At 44.4% G+C, this 17,034-nt stretch overlaps 1 protein-coding gene across 1 annotated transcript in view; it reads right to left on the bottom strand.

Moving 5' to 3' along the window:
- The window catches only part of flna (filamin A, alpha (actin binding protein 280)), an 81,304-nt gene extending 65,201 nt beyond the window's left edge, over positions 1 to 16,103 (bottom strand). The window contains 2 exon segments of the mRNA XM_055223270.1: positions 3,156 to 3,632; positions 15,903 to 16,103. Coding sequence (XP_055079245.1) covers positions 3,156 to 3,525 — 370 coding nt within the window. The 5' untranslated portion in view covers positions 3,526 to 3,632; positions 15,903 to 16,103.
- Positions 16,104 to 17,034: the final 931 nt, after the last annotated feature.

The following is a 17,034-nucleotide window of genomic DNA, read 5'->3' as shown; positions in this document are numbered from 1 at the left end:
ATTTTGCTTTTTTAGCATATGAGTGATCGGCATTAAATCTCCAGCATAGGTCGATATTTAGTTTAGGCCGACCTGCTGCCTATAGAGTACACATGAAGCTTTATCTGAACACTCAGCACAAAGAGACAGCTCCACAAAACATGACTAAACTGTTTAAAAGGGCTGTGGGGAAGCTGAGTAAATTTAAATGATATGATTTGAGGAAAATACTCAAAACTAGCATTACACAAGGCTTGGGATAAACCACGGTTCCTGGTTCAGCCGTTAACAAAAAGACAAAAAAACTGATTAAACTAGAACTAAACCAGGACCGAACATGTCCCCAGGGATAAGACTAAATGCAGATTCAATCTACTCCTTAAACGAGTGACGTCCCTAGATCAGAACAGCGCCCCCTGCGTGTAACAAGGCCAGGGCCGCTCCAGATCCTGAGCCCTGTGGAGGATCTTTGGAGGGTTTTTAGTGAGGAAATATTTGCCTGTTGGTGTCATCAGAACATTTGAGATCAGGCAAGCAGCTGCGCGGTCCCCATTAAACACATTTATGTGAAGCACGAGCCAAGTCCACTCAAATCATCCAGGTTTACTTAACCTCGGGGATAAACTGGACTTACAAGTAGTTTTTTAACAACATACTTTTGTCAGTTACTTTCTGGTCTTCCAACTATACAAGGTAGGGCCGTCAAAAGTATCAAAAATCAGTATGGAAACTAGACATTTGAGCAGATATTGATACCAAATCAGTATCGAGTGTTGAGTCTACTCCTTAGTGTTGTGACGATACTAACATTTCAATTTTGATACGAAGTACAAGGAAAATTTAGAAGTTATTAGTTGTTGTATTTTATGGTTAAGGTAGACTTGAAGTGTCCTTATGAATGCCCTCTGCATTTGACGCATCCTTCAGTGTCTCTGGGTTAAACTGGTCAGGAGCCATGGTCAGGAGGTACCTAGCTGGAGGATTTTTGAGCATGTTTTAGGTTGATGAGGGAAAAAAAAAAAAAAAAAAAAACAAGAATCCTGGGATACAGCCTGGGAATCGCACCTTTGATCATCTCACTGTGTGGAAAGTGTACCAACCACTCACGGTGCTACTGGTGTATGCTTCAGTGCATCATATTTTGTATTTGATTACAACACCAAAAGTTTACTCAATACTTGGGTGGTATCATTAACAAATACCTTTTTCTTTCTCTGAGTAACTATTTCAGATACTTTTACATTGATCAATTTTATCTCAAAGCAACATTTTTAAGGCAGCAGCTAATGATTTTTCTTTCTTTTTGTTTTTTTTTTAGTAGCCAGGGATTCACCAATCCAGTTAAACGACAATTTTGATATCACAGCTTTAAGAATCTGCTGATCCCCGATAACAACACTCACCAGAGTAGAGACAGCATTTATACCTTTAAAAATAAAATAAGACAACACTCACTCAAATGTGTTCTGTAGCTGTTGCCTATCTCTCAAGGAACGAAAGAACAACTTAATAAACAAAAGTTTAAACATGGCTACAGTAAATAGTCCTATTACATCAATGTATATGTTAAACCAGAAAGACGATAACTGATACCAGGGTCGGATTGGTGCATCTCTAATAAATTTGCTTAATTATTTCAATAGTCAGTCAAGAGTAGATTATCCTGATTGTTGCAGGTCCAGAGCACAGACTGTACAAAGACGTGGACTAAGTGAGTGTGATGTCACCCACAGCGATCAGCTCCAAATGAAGCTCATCGAGGCTAGAGCAGGTATAGGGGCCAATTTGGAGCACAGTGAGTATCATAGCAACCACAGAGCCAATCTGGAGTGAGGCTGTTGAAGGTAACGCCCCTTTCTGCCTGCACCGCTGGTTTAGCTGGGAGCGGGCGCTTAGCAACGCTGTCAATCAGACCTGCTGCTGGAGTCAGAGTCGATGGAGCTGGAAGCGCGCCCATGATCACTTCTTATTTGGAACACGGTGGCTAGCAGCCATGTCCATTTGTATATACAGTCTATGGTCTAAATATTCTTTTATAGTAAAATGTTTGATTGTTTTAAAGTGTAGCTTCTATCACATCCGTAGGCCTCCTATAAACAAAACCAAATGGTGTCTTGAAATTGCACCTTATTTTGAGAAAACTTGAAAACTTAACTTGTTGCATCACTCCTTTTCATTTCTAAACACTTTTTATGCAATGATCCTTTATATTTTGGCTTCTCCTGCACTGCGACCCAAACCCGCCCCTCTGTGACCTGCACACACACAATACCCCAGTGTCTCAGGCCAAAACCCTGCTCCACTAAAGCTTAGCTCTGGACCGGCAAACTCTTCCTCTCCTCTTCCCCCTCTCATTTTCAACAACTTCTCCATGTTAAAAAGGGCACAATGCTGCACACAATCGACCCTTGTAGCATGCTAGCAGAAGGAAAGTTATGCAGAGAATGGGCCGGGTGAGTTGTGAAACATTTTGGTGGAACAGTTTGGAGCTAGCTTACTTGCTACTACTTGCATGTTTTGTGAAGTATGCCAGGATTACATAATAGCAACAGGGAGACCACCACAAGGAGAGAATGTTACAGTGAAGGAGAAAGGACCAAAACTGGGACTAAAACCGGCGACCGAATCCCGGGACCAAAGCAGCTCTTAACTAGGATAAATGACTAACTGGACCAGGACTGAATTAGGACCAAACCCAGTTCAAACAAACACCTCACCAAACCAGGGACCAAACCAGGGACCAAACCAGGGACCAAACCAGGGACCAAACCAGGGACCAAACCAGGGACCAAACCTTAAGCAGGTTTATACAAAGTCTAAAATCTGATCTAAACTAGCACAAAAACGTGTAGGCTACAGAACCAAGTCAAGACCTGGCCAAAACATGTACAGAACATGGTCTGAACCAACACAAAGCCTGTCCAGAACCAGGTCCAAACCAGGTCCGAACCAGGTCCAAACCAGGTCCAAACCAGGTCCAAACCAGGTCCAAACCAGGTCCAAACCAGGTCCAAACCAGGTCCAAACCAGGTCCAAACCAGGTCTTACAAACCTGTGGCAGCAGCAGACTGGCGCACAGCTGGAGCGCGCAGGGACCCAGCCCCTCATTCATTTTACATTGTGCGCTTTAAACCGCTATAACTTCACCACATTTTCGTGACTTTTCTTGGACTTACCGATTGACACCAGCTTTATATTCTCCTTATCCAGAAACTCCAGCGCCACGGACACGTTCTCCAGTTGCATCTGGCGGAACGTGGGCCTTTGGTTGTACTTTCGGAACATCTTTTTCTGCGACAGAACTTCCAGGAGCCCGATGAGCCGCAGCCCGTCGCTCAGATCCGTTTGGAGATTCCCGATGCGCTTGTTGACGCATTTGAGGTGCTCGTTACACCATCGGGTGAAGGTATTCTGCTGGATTTTCTTCCATGGCGCGTCCTCGGCCAGGTCTTTCTCCGTAGCGGGCATCTCGGCGTCTTTCTCCGGGGAGCTGGCGTTGGGAGCGGGCGAGCTGCTCTGGTTCAGTCGTGGGTGTGGACTGCTCATTTTTATGCGCTCTGGTGGCTCTTGGTTCGCTGTGAGTTTTTGGGCTCGGGGTGGAGTTTTGGATCGCTCCCTCCTCCCTGTGCGTAATGTGGCGCGCCTCCTGTCGCCTGTGCAGAGGGAAGAGAAGAAAAAACGGGTGAGTGGTTGTAGCCTCGAGATAACTATTTCGCAAAAGAAAGTAGGTGGTTTATTTTGACAACCGCACATTTGTATCGGTCTACTCTGGTTAAGGGGTTAAATCTAAACGCAAAAATGCATTGTCCTGTCTCCAAACTGTTCACAAAGAGGCAGAGAAGAGGAGTCAGAGTTGTAATCAAGTAAGAGGAACGTTACTTCAAAAATAATATTACTCAAGTGGATGTACAAAGTAGTGCTCCAAGGAATGCGTAACTGGGAAAAGTACTACTCAAGTAAAAGTAACTTAAACTGTCGGGACGTAACATCTGATTTATAATTTGAAGTTAATGGACAAAATATTAAATAATGCACAAAACTTGGTATTTTCAAACAGGCACAAAAATGAAACAAACACTTAAGTGGGATAAGCAACTATCTGAACCAGGACTAAACTAAATCAGAATAATACAGGACCTACAGGACCTTACTTCAATAGTAGGAGCAGAGTAAAAGTATACTCCTAGAAAAGTACTCTGAAAAGTACAATTTCTTTTAAAGATTCTTCAAATAAATGTAACCAAGTACTACATCTGCAAACATGGGCTACTTTCCTAACCTTCAGCCTTTCATTTATTTTGGTGAGATTCATCTGTAATGTCCCACAGTGGGGCATTAAACTGATCTATCTTGCGTCTATAGAGTAAATAAATACATTAGGTTTTATTGATCAAAACACCTTGAAAAACACGATTTCTTACTTTTAAATGTGAAGTTGTAGAATTTCTGTAAATTAAAAACAAATATGTTGGGTTTTTTTAATGGGCTGCACATTCGTGAGCTTAAAGAACAAAGACTTAATATATAAAACGTGGAAGTCCACCTCAGGACCGAGGGTCTCTGTAAAGGTGTCCACACGGGGGCGCTGTTTTTCATCCAGTTTATGTTTCAGATAATAAACAGTATTTACAGAGGAGCCATGGAAGAGCTGAACCCAACACCCATGTGATCTTAAACCAGGACTAAACCAAAACCAAAGCAGGATTAAACCAGGACTAAGGCAGTCTAAAACAGCACTAAACCAAGACTGAATCAGGACTAAATAAGGATTATAAATCCACCACTGGTCCCATGCTGAATCTGAACCATACCAGGACCAATGTAGGACTCAGTCAGGATCAAACTAGGACTAAACCTGGGCCAAGCCTGGACTATCAATTTGCCTCTAGTGTGTCCCAACCCTGAACCATGAATGAAACATGACTAAACTATTATAAAACCACTACTAAACCAGCTCTAGACTGGGTTTAAACTACGACTAAACCAGGTCTAAATCAGGTCTAAACTAGGTCTAAACTAGGACTAAACCAGGTGTAAACTAGATCTAAATTAGGACTAAACCAGGTCGAAACCAGGTCGAAACTAGGTCGAAACTACGACTAAACCAGGTCAAAACCAGGTCTAAATTAGGCCTAAACCAGGTGTAAACTAGGGCTAAACCCGGTCTAAAATAGGTCTAAACTAGGACTAAACCAGGTCTAAACTAGGACTAAACTAAACCAGGACTATATTTGCCCCTGGGGCAGACCTCTAGCTGAGTTTCAGATGACATCACAACCTGTGGTTCTTTAGTTAATAGTTTAATGATGGTTGGATTATAACTGTGTTTTATGAGCGTGCCACTTCTGGAGGTGCTGTTACTCATCACAGGTAAAAACAGCAGTGAGTTTAATAAAGCCAGAGGAGTCTGCAGCAGCGATCTTGGGATTGTAAGAGCAACAAATTCTGATGGCTAAACCATAGACTGTATATATAAATGGATATAGCTAACCTGCTAGCCACAGCGTTCCAATCAGGAAGTGATCATGGGCGCACTTCTGGGTCCATCGACTCTGGCTCCAACTCATTTTATATCAGAAAACTGTGGCTACTAGTACTACTGCTATCAGACTCATCATTTTTGTCTCAAAATGTTCGTATTAACCTGCTCTACATGATCCTGAGGTTTTTATCTCAATATTGTGTCCGTAAATCAAGATATGAACATTAATAAGAGACAAATCAGCTGTCGTCATTCCCCAAGGTCACTCTCGCTTGTGTTAGCAACAGGTTTGATTGACAGCATTGTTAAGTTCCCGCTGCTAATGCAGCCGTGTGAGCAAGAAGGGGCGTTACCTTCAATGGGTTTGCTCCAATTTGGAATTTCAAACATGGAGCCTGGCTCCAAATTGGCTCCAATAATTGCTTGCCCCGATGAGCTTCATTTGACTGGAGCTGAATGCTGTGGGTGACGTCACACTCAGTTAGTCCACTTCTTTATACAGTCTACTGTATGGGCTAAACCAGGACTAAGCCAGGTATAAACCAGGAATAAACCAGGACTATCCTCAGAAAATGTCCCCCTGGTCTGTCTGTTTGACCCCTGGGAGCTGGTGTCTGGGGGAAGTGAGTCATTCTGTCCAGAGCCCTGCCCTCTCGGCCTTTAGTCTCAGAGCTGCAGATTCCTGGACTCACACATGACCCACAGACTGGAGTCCTCCTGCCCCTCCCTCTTCCTCTCTCACTCTCTACAAAAGTCAAACCCACAAATGTTTTAACTGATAATTTCTATCAGTGACAAGCTCCATTCTCCCTCTGTATGTATCCAACCACACCATAACATCTGGGAGGGCAACACACCACAACATCTGCAGATTCACTAGAGACATTTGACCTGCCTCCATCTCAGTCGAGTATCACTGATTAAGAAAATAAAACTGGAGAAGGAAGTGCAGATGTCACAGTGGGCGTGTAGGTGGAGGTGAAAATGGTGATAGATCAGCAAAATGGCATCTTGGAAATAGTCGATTAAAGATTACTCAAACATGAATCACTGAAATACAACTTCAGAGGCTCAATGAGAAGAAACAACTAGAACATGGTTAAAGATCTGAAAAGTCCAGTTTGTAAAACAGGTCTGATTTAAGATTTGAAAATACAAAAAAAATAAACTCTGGCTCCTACTCCGTCTGCGAGAGGAGCGTTCACATTATAACCTGAAAACTACCACAGGTGTTTGGGTTTAAAAAGAGGTCTGACATATTAGATTTAGAGGCCATCTGACACACGGGGATATACAGGAGCTTGGGAGGGCATCTGATACATAGGGATACAGGAATTTTCTGTTTTAACCATCTAAAACTGCAGTCCTGTTTTTGTGCTTCTTCTTCCAGCCCTATCATCTCCATAGAAGATAATCTAATCTAATCTGTAATCCTGATTATAAACACATTACTCATTATCATAATCCATATGACCCTTGACCTCCTCTGCTGCACCACGGGCCCCTCTAAACACTGCACTGTAAAAATAAAAATCTGCTATTTTTGACTGGATTTATACAAAAGGTGCACTGTGTAACTTGTCTTGCTCTCCACCTGCTTGTTGCCTTAGAGACACTGTTGCTTTGTCAGCAGTGTTTAAAGTGGTAGTTCTGCATTTGAGGTTCGAGTCCATTCACTTTTTGTTAATATTCCCCATGTGTAATTTTAAAATGTAACCTTCAAAATATTTAGCAGAACTTTTGAAATATTCACATTGAAACTAGTGAAAAAACTGATATATAGTAGGATGGGAGGACATCTTTGAGTAAGGCTTCTTCTTATTATTTGTCTGTCTGCATCTCCAAAAGCTCAAAATGCTCTGTTCCACCTTGTGATGTCACTAGGAAGAGGGTGCAATTCTGGACCCCTAAGACCCTAGGGCCCCGTCGACACCCCTGAGAATATGCATCAGTTTTTGTTTTGTTTTATATTTTTGTTTCACCTTTTGTTCAGTTGTTCCGCAGTATCGTCTGGTCTTCTGACTGTTCCTGTATTACCACTCAATGACATCACAAGGTGGAACAGAGTGTTTTCAATTGAGAGAAGAACTCAGCCTGAATCTGTAGGGTTTGTGTGTTAAACATGTGTGAATGAAACAAAACACAACTCCAGGTCTGTTTGTGATGAGGAAACATTATAATATAGAACAGAAAACTGTGTAATATGGGCCCTTTAAAGCTGCAGTATGTAATTTTCTGGAGGGGATACGTCGCCTGCCTGATTCCATGGCAATAGAATGTTAAAACATTTATGCAATACTGTGCAGTATTTCATATTATAGTCAAATGAACAACATTTCCATGAAAAATATGATTTATTTTAGACTATTTTTGAGGGGGAGTTCCATAGTGTGGCTTTAACACTGTGACTCCTGTGTGTATTTTTTGAGTGCAGAGGCAGTGATGGGGCAGTTTTTGCCTAAATAAGGTGCGTGATGCCAGTGTCCACACAGCTCCATCAGACTGTTTGCTCTGTGTGTTTGGCCAGAGCAGAATGTGAAGAATGCTCTTGCCCCCTCCCCTTTAAGCCCTCCACAGACCTCCCCTTTAATAATGCCCCAATAAAAAGCAGCACTGAACCCAGGGCCTCGCGTTTTTACGGTGCGTTTAAAACAATAGAACAAAAGGATCAGGATAAAGCCTCTCACACTTTCTCCCGAAAAACTTATTTACTGGATTATTTGCTGTTTAAAGCTACAGTGTGTAACTTTCTGGAGGAAACAGAAAAAACAGAAAGTTGAACAGAAAGTTAAAACCATACTTCGACATTCCTCACGGAGACTGACTGACTGTTTTGTGCCATTTTGTGGAAGATTATGCCTAAAGAAGCAACATTTCCATGGCAACAAGCAGCACGAGGCCCTCCTCAGCCCAAATATGAGTCAGGTTTGTGGAGATGCAAGCCGCAAACAACAAAAACAATCAGAATGAAAAAAAAAAAAAAAAGATTTTATTCTAGTTTTTGGCTAAAAAGTTGCATAATGTGGCTTTAAGTTTGTGATTCAAAAAAGTTTAGTATATTTTTTATAAAGGAGTCAGTTAGGACTATAAACCAGGTCTAAACCAAGTCTAAACCAAGTCTAAACTACTCTGAACCAGAGCTAAACACGGACTGAATGAGGACTAAAGGAGGGCTAAAAAATGAATAAATCTGATTGGCCGATAGAATGCGGTGATGTCATCTGTAGTCGGGCAACAGTAGATCGTACTTTTGTTAACTCCATTCAAAAGTAGATGAACTGGTAGATATGGAGTGGACAGAGAAACATGAGACAGAGGGCTTAGGGTCAGACTGAGGTCACAGACTGAAGACCTGCCTTTGCCTGTGTGTGGTTAGAGCGCACTCTGGTGGAGGCATGTGGGACTGCGGCCTGTACCCACTGACCCCTCCAAACTCACACTCTGATGTTAAAGATCCTATTTCACACAAAACTGACTCTTTAATGTGATTCTGGTGAAGGTGAATAGAGAGAGAAGGAGAGAGGAAAAGAGAGAGAGGAGGAGAGAGAAAGTGAGGAGGTGAGAGAGGAGAGAGAAAAGAGATAGAGGAGAAAGGACAGGGAGAGAGAGGTAAAGAAGAGAGAGAGTGGGGAGAGAAAAAGGGGGAGGAGAGAGAGGAGGAGAGAAAGTGAGGAGAGAGGGGATAGAGGGGAGAGAGGAGGCGAAAAGGCAGAGAGAGAGGAGGAGAGAGAAAGTGAGGAGGTGAGAGAGGAGAGAGAACAGACAGAGGAGAAAGGACAGAGAGAGAGAGGTAAAGAAGAGAGAGAGTGGGGAGAGGAAAGGAGGAGGAGAGAGAGGAGGAGAGAAAGTGAGGAGAGAGGGGATAGAGGGGAGAGAGGAGGCGAAAAGGCAGAGAGAGAGGAGGAGAGAGAAAGTGAGGAGGTGAGAGAGGAGAGAGAACAGACAGAGGAGAAAGGACAGAGAGAGGTAAAGAAGAGAGAGAGTGGGGAGAGGAAAGAAGAGGATAGACAGGAGAGAAAGAAAGTGAGGAGGAGAGAGAGGAGGAGAGAAAGTGAGGAGAGAGGGGATAGAGGGGAGAGAGAGAGGAGGCGAAAAGGCAGAGAGAGAGGAGGAGAAAGGGGGAGAGAGAGAAAGTGAGGAGGGAAGAGAGCGAGGCAGAAGCATATGCAATCTATGGGTGGGAGATGGGGCGGTGGAAAGGGAGAGGAGCAGAGGAGTGAGAAGGAGAGATGGGGTATGAGAGGAGAAGGGGTCAGGCAGAGTGAAAGAGGAGAAAGAGAGTAATGGGAGAGGAAAAAGAGAGGAACGAGAGCAACTTGTGTGAAGAAGTGAGAGAGGCGATGAAATAAAGAGACAGGACAGAAAGAGAAAGGCAGATGAGAGAGAGAGAGAAACACACACACAGAGAGAGAGGGTAGTGAGAAAGAGAGAGGACAGATGAGAGAGACGGAAGAAGCAGATAGAGAGAGGGGAAGAGAGAGGGAGGGCAGGAGAGGGAGGGTATGAGAGAGAGGGACAAAATGAGAGCGTGAGAGAGGGGGAGAGAAAGTCAGAGATGTTGAGAGAGAAGTGGATAGAGTAGAGAGAGAAACTGAAAGAGGTGATGAAAGAGCGAGGAGGAGACAGAAAGAGGAGGGAACGAGACAGAGAGGAAGAAAGGGAAGATGAGAGAGAGAGAGAAAGGAAGGAAGAAGGGTAGAGCATGAGAAACCAAGAGAAGAGACAGAGAACAGAGAAAGTGTTGAGAGAGAGAGACGAATAAGAGAGAGGAAATAGACAGTTTGAGGTGGAGAGAGAGAGACTCAGATTACAGTAAAGTTTGGTTGCGTTTCCTGTTTTAAAACAAAGATGCCGGCGGCGCTGGTGTGCGGCAGAACGACACTGTTCAGACACATTCAGTTAAAGCTACACTATGGAACATTTTGCATGTTTTTTCAGTACGATAACCTAAAAAAAAAAAAGTGTGTTCACGATCTTAGAAAAAACCTCTTTGCTTAGACAGAGCAGCTTGCAGACCTAGAGGAGGGTCTTTGGCTGTAATATGTATATGTAATAGAAAGTTACACACTGTAGCTTTAACTTATGTTTTATAAAAAGATTTTATCAAAAACACACATTAATAAGACATGAAGCCAAAAGAGGAGAGGGAGAGAGGGAGAGAGAGAGGAGAGGAGAGAGGGAGAGGAAAAAGGGGGGGCAGTGGGAGGGGAGAGATGGAGAGAGAAGGTAGTTGAGAGGGAGAGGAGAGAGGTGAGGAAGAGATGAGAGAGAGGAAAGAGGGGGACAGAGGGAGAGAAGAGAGCGAGAAAGAGAGAAAGTGGGGAGTGAGGGAGAGGAGAGAGAGGGAGAGGAAAGAGGGAGAAAGGGAGAGAGGGGGAGTGAGGGAGAGGAGGAGAGAGAGAGGGAGAGGAAAGAGGGGGACAGAAGGAGAGGAGAAAGGGAGAGAGGGGGGAGTGAGGGAGAGGAGGAGAGAGAGAGGGAGAAAGGGAGAGAGGGAGGAGAGAGAGGGAGAGGAAAGAGGGGGACAGAGGGAGAGGAGAGAGGGAGAAAGGGAGAGAGGTGGGAGTGAGGGAGAGGGGGAGGATGAGAGATGAGAGAGGGAAGAGAGAGGGGGGGAGAGAGGGAGAGGAAAGAGGGGGGATAGAGGGACAGGAAAGAGGGAGAGAGAAGAGAAAGGGAGAGGAGGAGAGAGAAAGTGAGGAGGGGAGAGAGGGGGGAGAAAGAGAAAGTCAGGAGGAAAGAAGATGAGAGAGAGAAGAGGAGAAAGGAGAGAGAGAGAAAGTCAGGAGGGGAGGGAGGGAGAGAAAAAAGAGGGAGAGAAACAGGGAGACAGAAGGAGAGGAGCGATAGAGACACTGAGAGTGGAAAGAAGGTCAGAAGAAATAGAGAAGAGAGAGAGGAGAAAAAAGGTGTGAGAAATGGAGAGAGAGATAGACTGAGAGAGAACTGTGGGGGTCACGTGCCATGGGGCAGACGGACCAAAGTGTGGCTGCAATTCTGAGCCTGTCACAGCTCGTCTTCATCCATCACTCAGTCGCATTACGGCCTGAAGTGTCCTGCCCAAGGGCACATAAACAGAGAGAAGAACAGAGAGATAAAGATAGGAGGGAGTGAGAGAGAGAGGGAGGAGGAGAGATAGAATGTGAGGAGGGGAGAGATGAGGGATGAGGGGAGACGAGAAGAGGAGAGAGGGAGAGAAGAGAGCAAAGAGAACGTGAGGAGGAGAGAGAGAGAAAGGAAGGAGGAGAGAGATATCATGAGGAGGGGGGAGAGAGAGAGGAGGGGAGCGGAGGAAAGAGGAGAGAGATGAGGGAGAGGAGGAGAGAGAACATGAGGAAGGGAGAGAGAAAGAGGAAGGGAGGAGATAGTGAGAGAGAAGACAGGAGAGAGATGAGAGGAGAGGAGAAGTTAGAAAAGAAAGGGATCAGAGAGAGGAGAGCGGGAGGACTAGAGAGTTCTTGAGCCTGTCTAAAAACACTAAACTGCAGTTCAAATGAGTTGAAAAACATTAGCTGCTAAAGATAGAACACTGAAAGGCAATATAGAGCAATTAAATGATCAATATGAGTCTAATCAAAGTGAATGGACTTTAAAAACCACGCAGCAGCATTCCTGGATTACCACCTGATGACATCATGAGGGGGAACAGGGTTTTAAAATGAAGTGCAGACAGACCGAATGAGCTCGAATACTCACACATACAACGAGGACACTGGAGGAAACAAAATGGCGGCTGTGTTCATGGGTTTCAGAATGATGTGTCATTGGGACTGTTGCTATAGCGATTAACAACGTACAACAAAATATGACATAGAACAGGAAGCTGAAACCCATGCATGGTTAGAGCATCCAACCCCAACTTGAAGTTTAGTAGTTCAGTCCCCACTCTGACCTGTGCATGAAAACATTATGTTATTTGGCAAGACACTTCATCCTCACACATAGCAACGCTGTCAGTCAAACCTGTTGCTAACACTAACAGGAGCGACCTCAGGGAAAGAAGGCGTCTGATTTGTCTCTTATTAATGTTCATATCTTAATTTACAAAGTAGTGAAATAAAAACCCCAGGATCATGTAGAGCGGGTCAATACGAACATTTTAAGACCAAAACGAGTCTGACAGGAGCAGTTACAGTGAGTTATAGAGAGTGCACAGTTTTCCAATTTAAAGTGAATTGGAGCCAGAGTGGATGGAGCCGGAAGTGTGCCCATGCTCGCTTCTGGCCATTACCGGTCATTACCCAGACCTCATGACCATAAGTGAGAGTAGGAATGTAGATTGACCGGTAAATTGAGAGCTTTGCCTTTTGACTCAGCTCCTTCTTTACCACAACAAACCAATACAGCTGCTAAAGATAGACCATTGAAAGATATTATAGAGCACTTAAATGATCAATTTGAGTCTAATCAAAGTGAATGGACTTTAAAAACACGCAGCAGCATTCCTGGATTACCACCTGACATTAAATGGCATTAAATCAGACTTATTCTGCAAAATTGACTGTTCAGAACTTTTTTTTTTGGGAGTAATCTTTAATCGCTTCTTTTTAAGACACCATTTTGCCGAGCTAACCCTGTTTTCACCTCCACCGGTGATGTACACGTCCACTCTGACGTCAGTGGAGTCGTTTCTTTTATTAAGTTGTTTCAGATGAGTATTATTAATAATTATAATAATTATAACAAATCCACAGGTGTCAGAGATTATAAGTGCGGAGAGACAAGTACAATAGGACAGATTTTAATGTATCCATGTTGCATGTATTCATTTACAGTTGTGGTAGCGCTCAGAAATGTCTTAACATAAAAACAAGTATTTTTACTATGAATAGAATCACCTCTCCACAGATATGACCAGTAATTTGACGTTAAGACGTTACTTGATTGTCTCATAGGTAAGTTTAATGCCATACTGTGGAGCATGCTGGGTAAAGAAATAACATCTCCATGGAGACAAGAAGAGAAAAATGACATAATGCCCCTTTAGAATCAATCCATCAGAATATAGTCCCTGGCTCAGACTTGTCAAAGTGCTGGCACCGCTCCATGTTCATGTTTGTGTGTGATGGGGCAGGCGTAGGAATGTGATGAGGTCAGAAACAAAAGCTGCCCCCAAAAAATCACTGTGTTTCTGAGATTCATGTAAAAAAGAAGTGAACACAGGAAAGAGTGAAGGAGAGAAAGAAGGAGAGGAGCAGGGACAGGTGCAGGCAGGAGGGAGAGACAGAGGGAGGGGAAGAGGGGAAAAAGAAAGAGACAGAAAGAGAAAGAGGAGCACGGACAGGACAGGTGGAAAAAAGAGCGGAGAACGGGGTTAAAGAAAGACAGAGAGAGAGCGAGAGAGAAAGAGGGAGGGTGAGGGATGGAGAAGAGGGAGACTGAGAAGGGAGAGAAAGAGAGCAAGTAGAGGTTGAGAAGAGGAAGACAGAGCATGAGGATGAGGAGAGGGGAGAGAAAGGAAAGGATGGAAAGAGAGAGGGAATGAGGGGAGTGAGAGAGAGACTGAGCAAAATGGGAGATGGTAGAGTGGAAAGGAGAAAGAAAGGAGAGGAGGGACTGAAAAAGGGGGGAAAGGAATCAGAGAGAAAGAAAGAGAGGGGGAGAGGTAGACTGAGAGAGAGGAGAGGAAGAAGAGAGAGGGATGGGGAAAGAGTGAAGAAAAAGAGGAGGGATGGAGAGACTGAGGGAGGAGAAAAGGGGAGAGAGAGACAATTTGGGGGGGGGAGTACAGAGACAGACTGAAAGATGAGAAAGAGACAGAGAGCAGGGGAGAGAGGAGAAAGAGGGAGAGAGAAACTGAGAGAGGAGAGCTGGAGAGATAGAGAGACAGAGAGGGGAGAGAGAGAAAGAGGAAAGGAGGGAGACACAGAGAGACAGAGAGGAGAGGGAAGATAGAAAAACAGAAAGAGGGGAAGAGAGATAGAAAGACAGAGAGAGGAGAGGAGAGATAGAGAAACAGACAGAAGAGGTGAGAGACAGAGAGAAGAGAGGAGGGAGAGATAGAGACAGGAGAGAAGAGAGACAGAGAGAGGATGGAGGGATAGAGAGACAGAGAGAGAAGAATGTGAAAACAAGGCACCCTCAGGTCATCACCCGCCTGTGTCACTGACCACAAAAGTTCAATAGCTCCATTAGAGTCTGGAGACACAGAACTCAGTGACTCAGAGTAAACTTCATCTTAAAATGAGCCGAATTAGAACCAGTAATTATAATTTTGACCAACAGAGACACAACTCGAGTTTTAACCCGTTTTTGCCTTATCACCAGGTGTGGTATATCCAACAGGTATTCAACTAGAGATTTTATGAGCAAAGTGACCCACAAAAATTCTCAAAAAGACTCAGGTTTTGTTGTAAAAAAAAAAAAAAAAAATGACAGAATGATACAACTACCTTCGAACAGTAGAATTATGTTTTGTTTATTAAAAAGTAAGTCCAACTCATATCCACATTTGCGTATTAATAATCATATAAAACAACATATCCAGACACGAACTTTTACAGGACAAGCATTGATTGTAATGTTAATGTTTCCATCTTTACAGTCAGAGAGTTTAAGAAGGGGTCTCCGGCTTAATCTGCGGTTTTATATGATCCGTTCATTCTCTAAAGAGCCGCAAATCTTTACCTATAACACTATATTCAAAACTGTCCGTGTGTGACTCGCTGTGAGCTGCAGGGGGCGCTCTCCTCAGCCTCCCTCCTCGGGTAAATAGCCAGAGCGCACCGAGTGTCCGTGTGTTACCATATTTGGTTCGGCCCCCTAAAAAGCGTGATCGCTGGTGGAGATGCTTCGGTCCATCGCTTTGGGCATAACCTGTGCGTAATCTGTGCGTAACTGCGCGTAAAACTCCAAAAGAAAAGTATAGGCTACAGGCTATGGCACGTAAAGGTTCGCTGCGTGGATGAGCAAGTCTGATACCATCACATCTTCATCCTCCCGTGCGCTCGGATCAGCGGTTGTCTGCCCTCAAGACAAACTTAAGCGTTGCCAAAGTTTGCGGTGCGAGGCGTGGCGCGGCGCAGTAAACCATTTCTCTCCTATTCTATATGGACAACGTGTGAAGACTAGCCGTTTCCGTGGCGATAGCGTTAATAAACAAGAAAGCAAAGTGCGCAAACAATTAGAGTGACCACCTGCCCCTGTTTGGTTCTCGTTCCACTGCGCCACTTTGCGCCACTTTTTCGTTGGTGCCACGTGAATGATAAAAAGTGGAATTTACAAACGCGATAATAACTTTTTGGGTGTAGTAGAATTCAAGGTTGTAATATACTAAACAAACGTAGCCTACCTCCGTTCATACATCACCATTCATACATCATCAGCGCGTGTGCCCGTGTAACACCAAAGCACTCATTGCCAAACCAAAACATCACAGACGCATCGCTCGCTTTCGCCCAACTGCTGTTAAACCCGCGCGTAAAAGTTCGCTCCGACTCACCGTGCGCTCTCGGTCCGTGTCTAGTCGCTCCGTGCCAACTCTCCTCGCTCCAAAACAGTCCGAACAAAGCGCTCTGTCTCCGGGTCGTGCCGTGCGTGTGCGTCCCTCCCCACGCGTATGTTGTGTCTCCTTGACCCGCTGCGTAAAAAGAAGAACGCGCAAATGGCTTCGTGCGTTTTTCTCTCCAAACCTCCTCCTCTGAACGTCGCCCTGTCTCTCTCTCTCTCCGACGCGAAAGCCTTAATTGGTAAAAGGGGTGAAGCAGCTCCGTGCGCGCGGGGGGTGTAGCTCGCCTCCTCGCGCGCCCTCTCTCTCTCTTTCTCTCTCTCCGCGTGCACTGTACAGGAGGCGAGGTGACGTCATGACCGCGCCTTCCTCAGGGATGTTATAGACGTGATGTGAATGATGTCATGAGGAGTTTTTCGGTACTTTGGGGAGAATTGGGTCAAGTTCATTTGTCATGTTTCGAATGACATCACAGCATTCCGCAGACATGTATTTAATACAGATGGAGGCATGTACATGACTGTGGGTAATACGCACATTTTCTGTTCTAGGTCCAACTACCTAAGTCTAATCACACAAATGGCCTCGTTCAAAATGTTTGTATAAATATATTTCTCAGTTATTCAAATATGTAATCAACAGGAAAACTGGAAGGCTGTGGCCCACAGTCTGAGAGTATGACATCACCACTTTTTATAATCCCAAAGCAACCAACACTTTTACTGTTAAAGAGCCATGTTTCCTTCAGTCAGCCCCATGGCAGATGTGGCGACAGAAGTGCCAGATGCCCTCCCATCTGACACAGTTTAGTTAGAGCACTCGTTCATCAACCTGAAGGTCAGAGGTTCGTTTGCCAGTTCAACCAAGCGTGATGTGATGTCCTTAAACACGACACTTCACCCACACTGACCTGTATGAATGTGGTGTAAGGGCTGGAGGGGTCTGATGGTGTAGTCTGCCCCAGGGCAACTGTGGCTAAAATGGTAAAGCCACTGGTGCAACGCTTTGATCCCTATATCCCTGTGCGTCAGATGCCCTCCCATCCTCATGATAATGGAGCTTGTCAGTATTTTTATTTCCTGTTTTATATATATGAATGAATGAGTCTATTTTATTATTGTGTCTG

The sequence above is a fragment of the Periophthalmus magnuspinnatus genome, chromosome 7 (genome assembly GCF_009829125.3).
Source record: "Periophthalmus magnuspinnatus isolate fPerMag1 chromosome 7, fPerMag1.2.pri, whole genome shotgun sequence".
Classification (NCBI taxonomy): Eukaryota; Metazoa; Chordata; class Actinopteri; order Gobiiformes; family Gobiidae; genus Periophthalmus; species Periophthalmus magnuspinnatus.
Note: the sequence above shows the minus strand (reverse complement) of the source record. Positions and strands in the feature narration are given on the sequence as shown.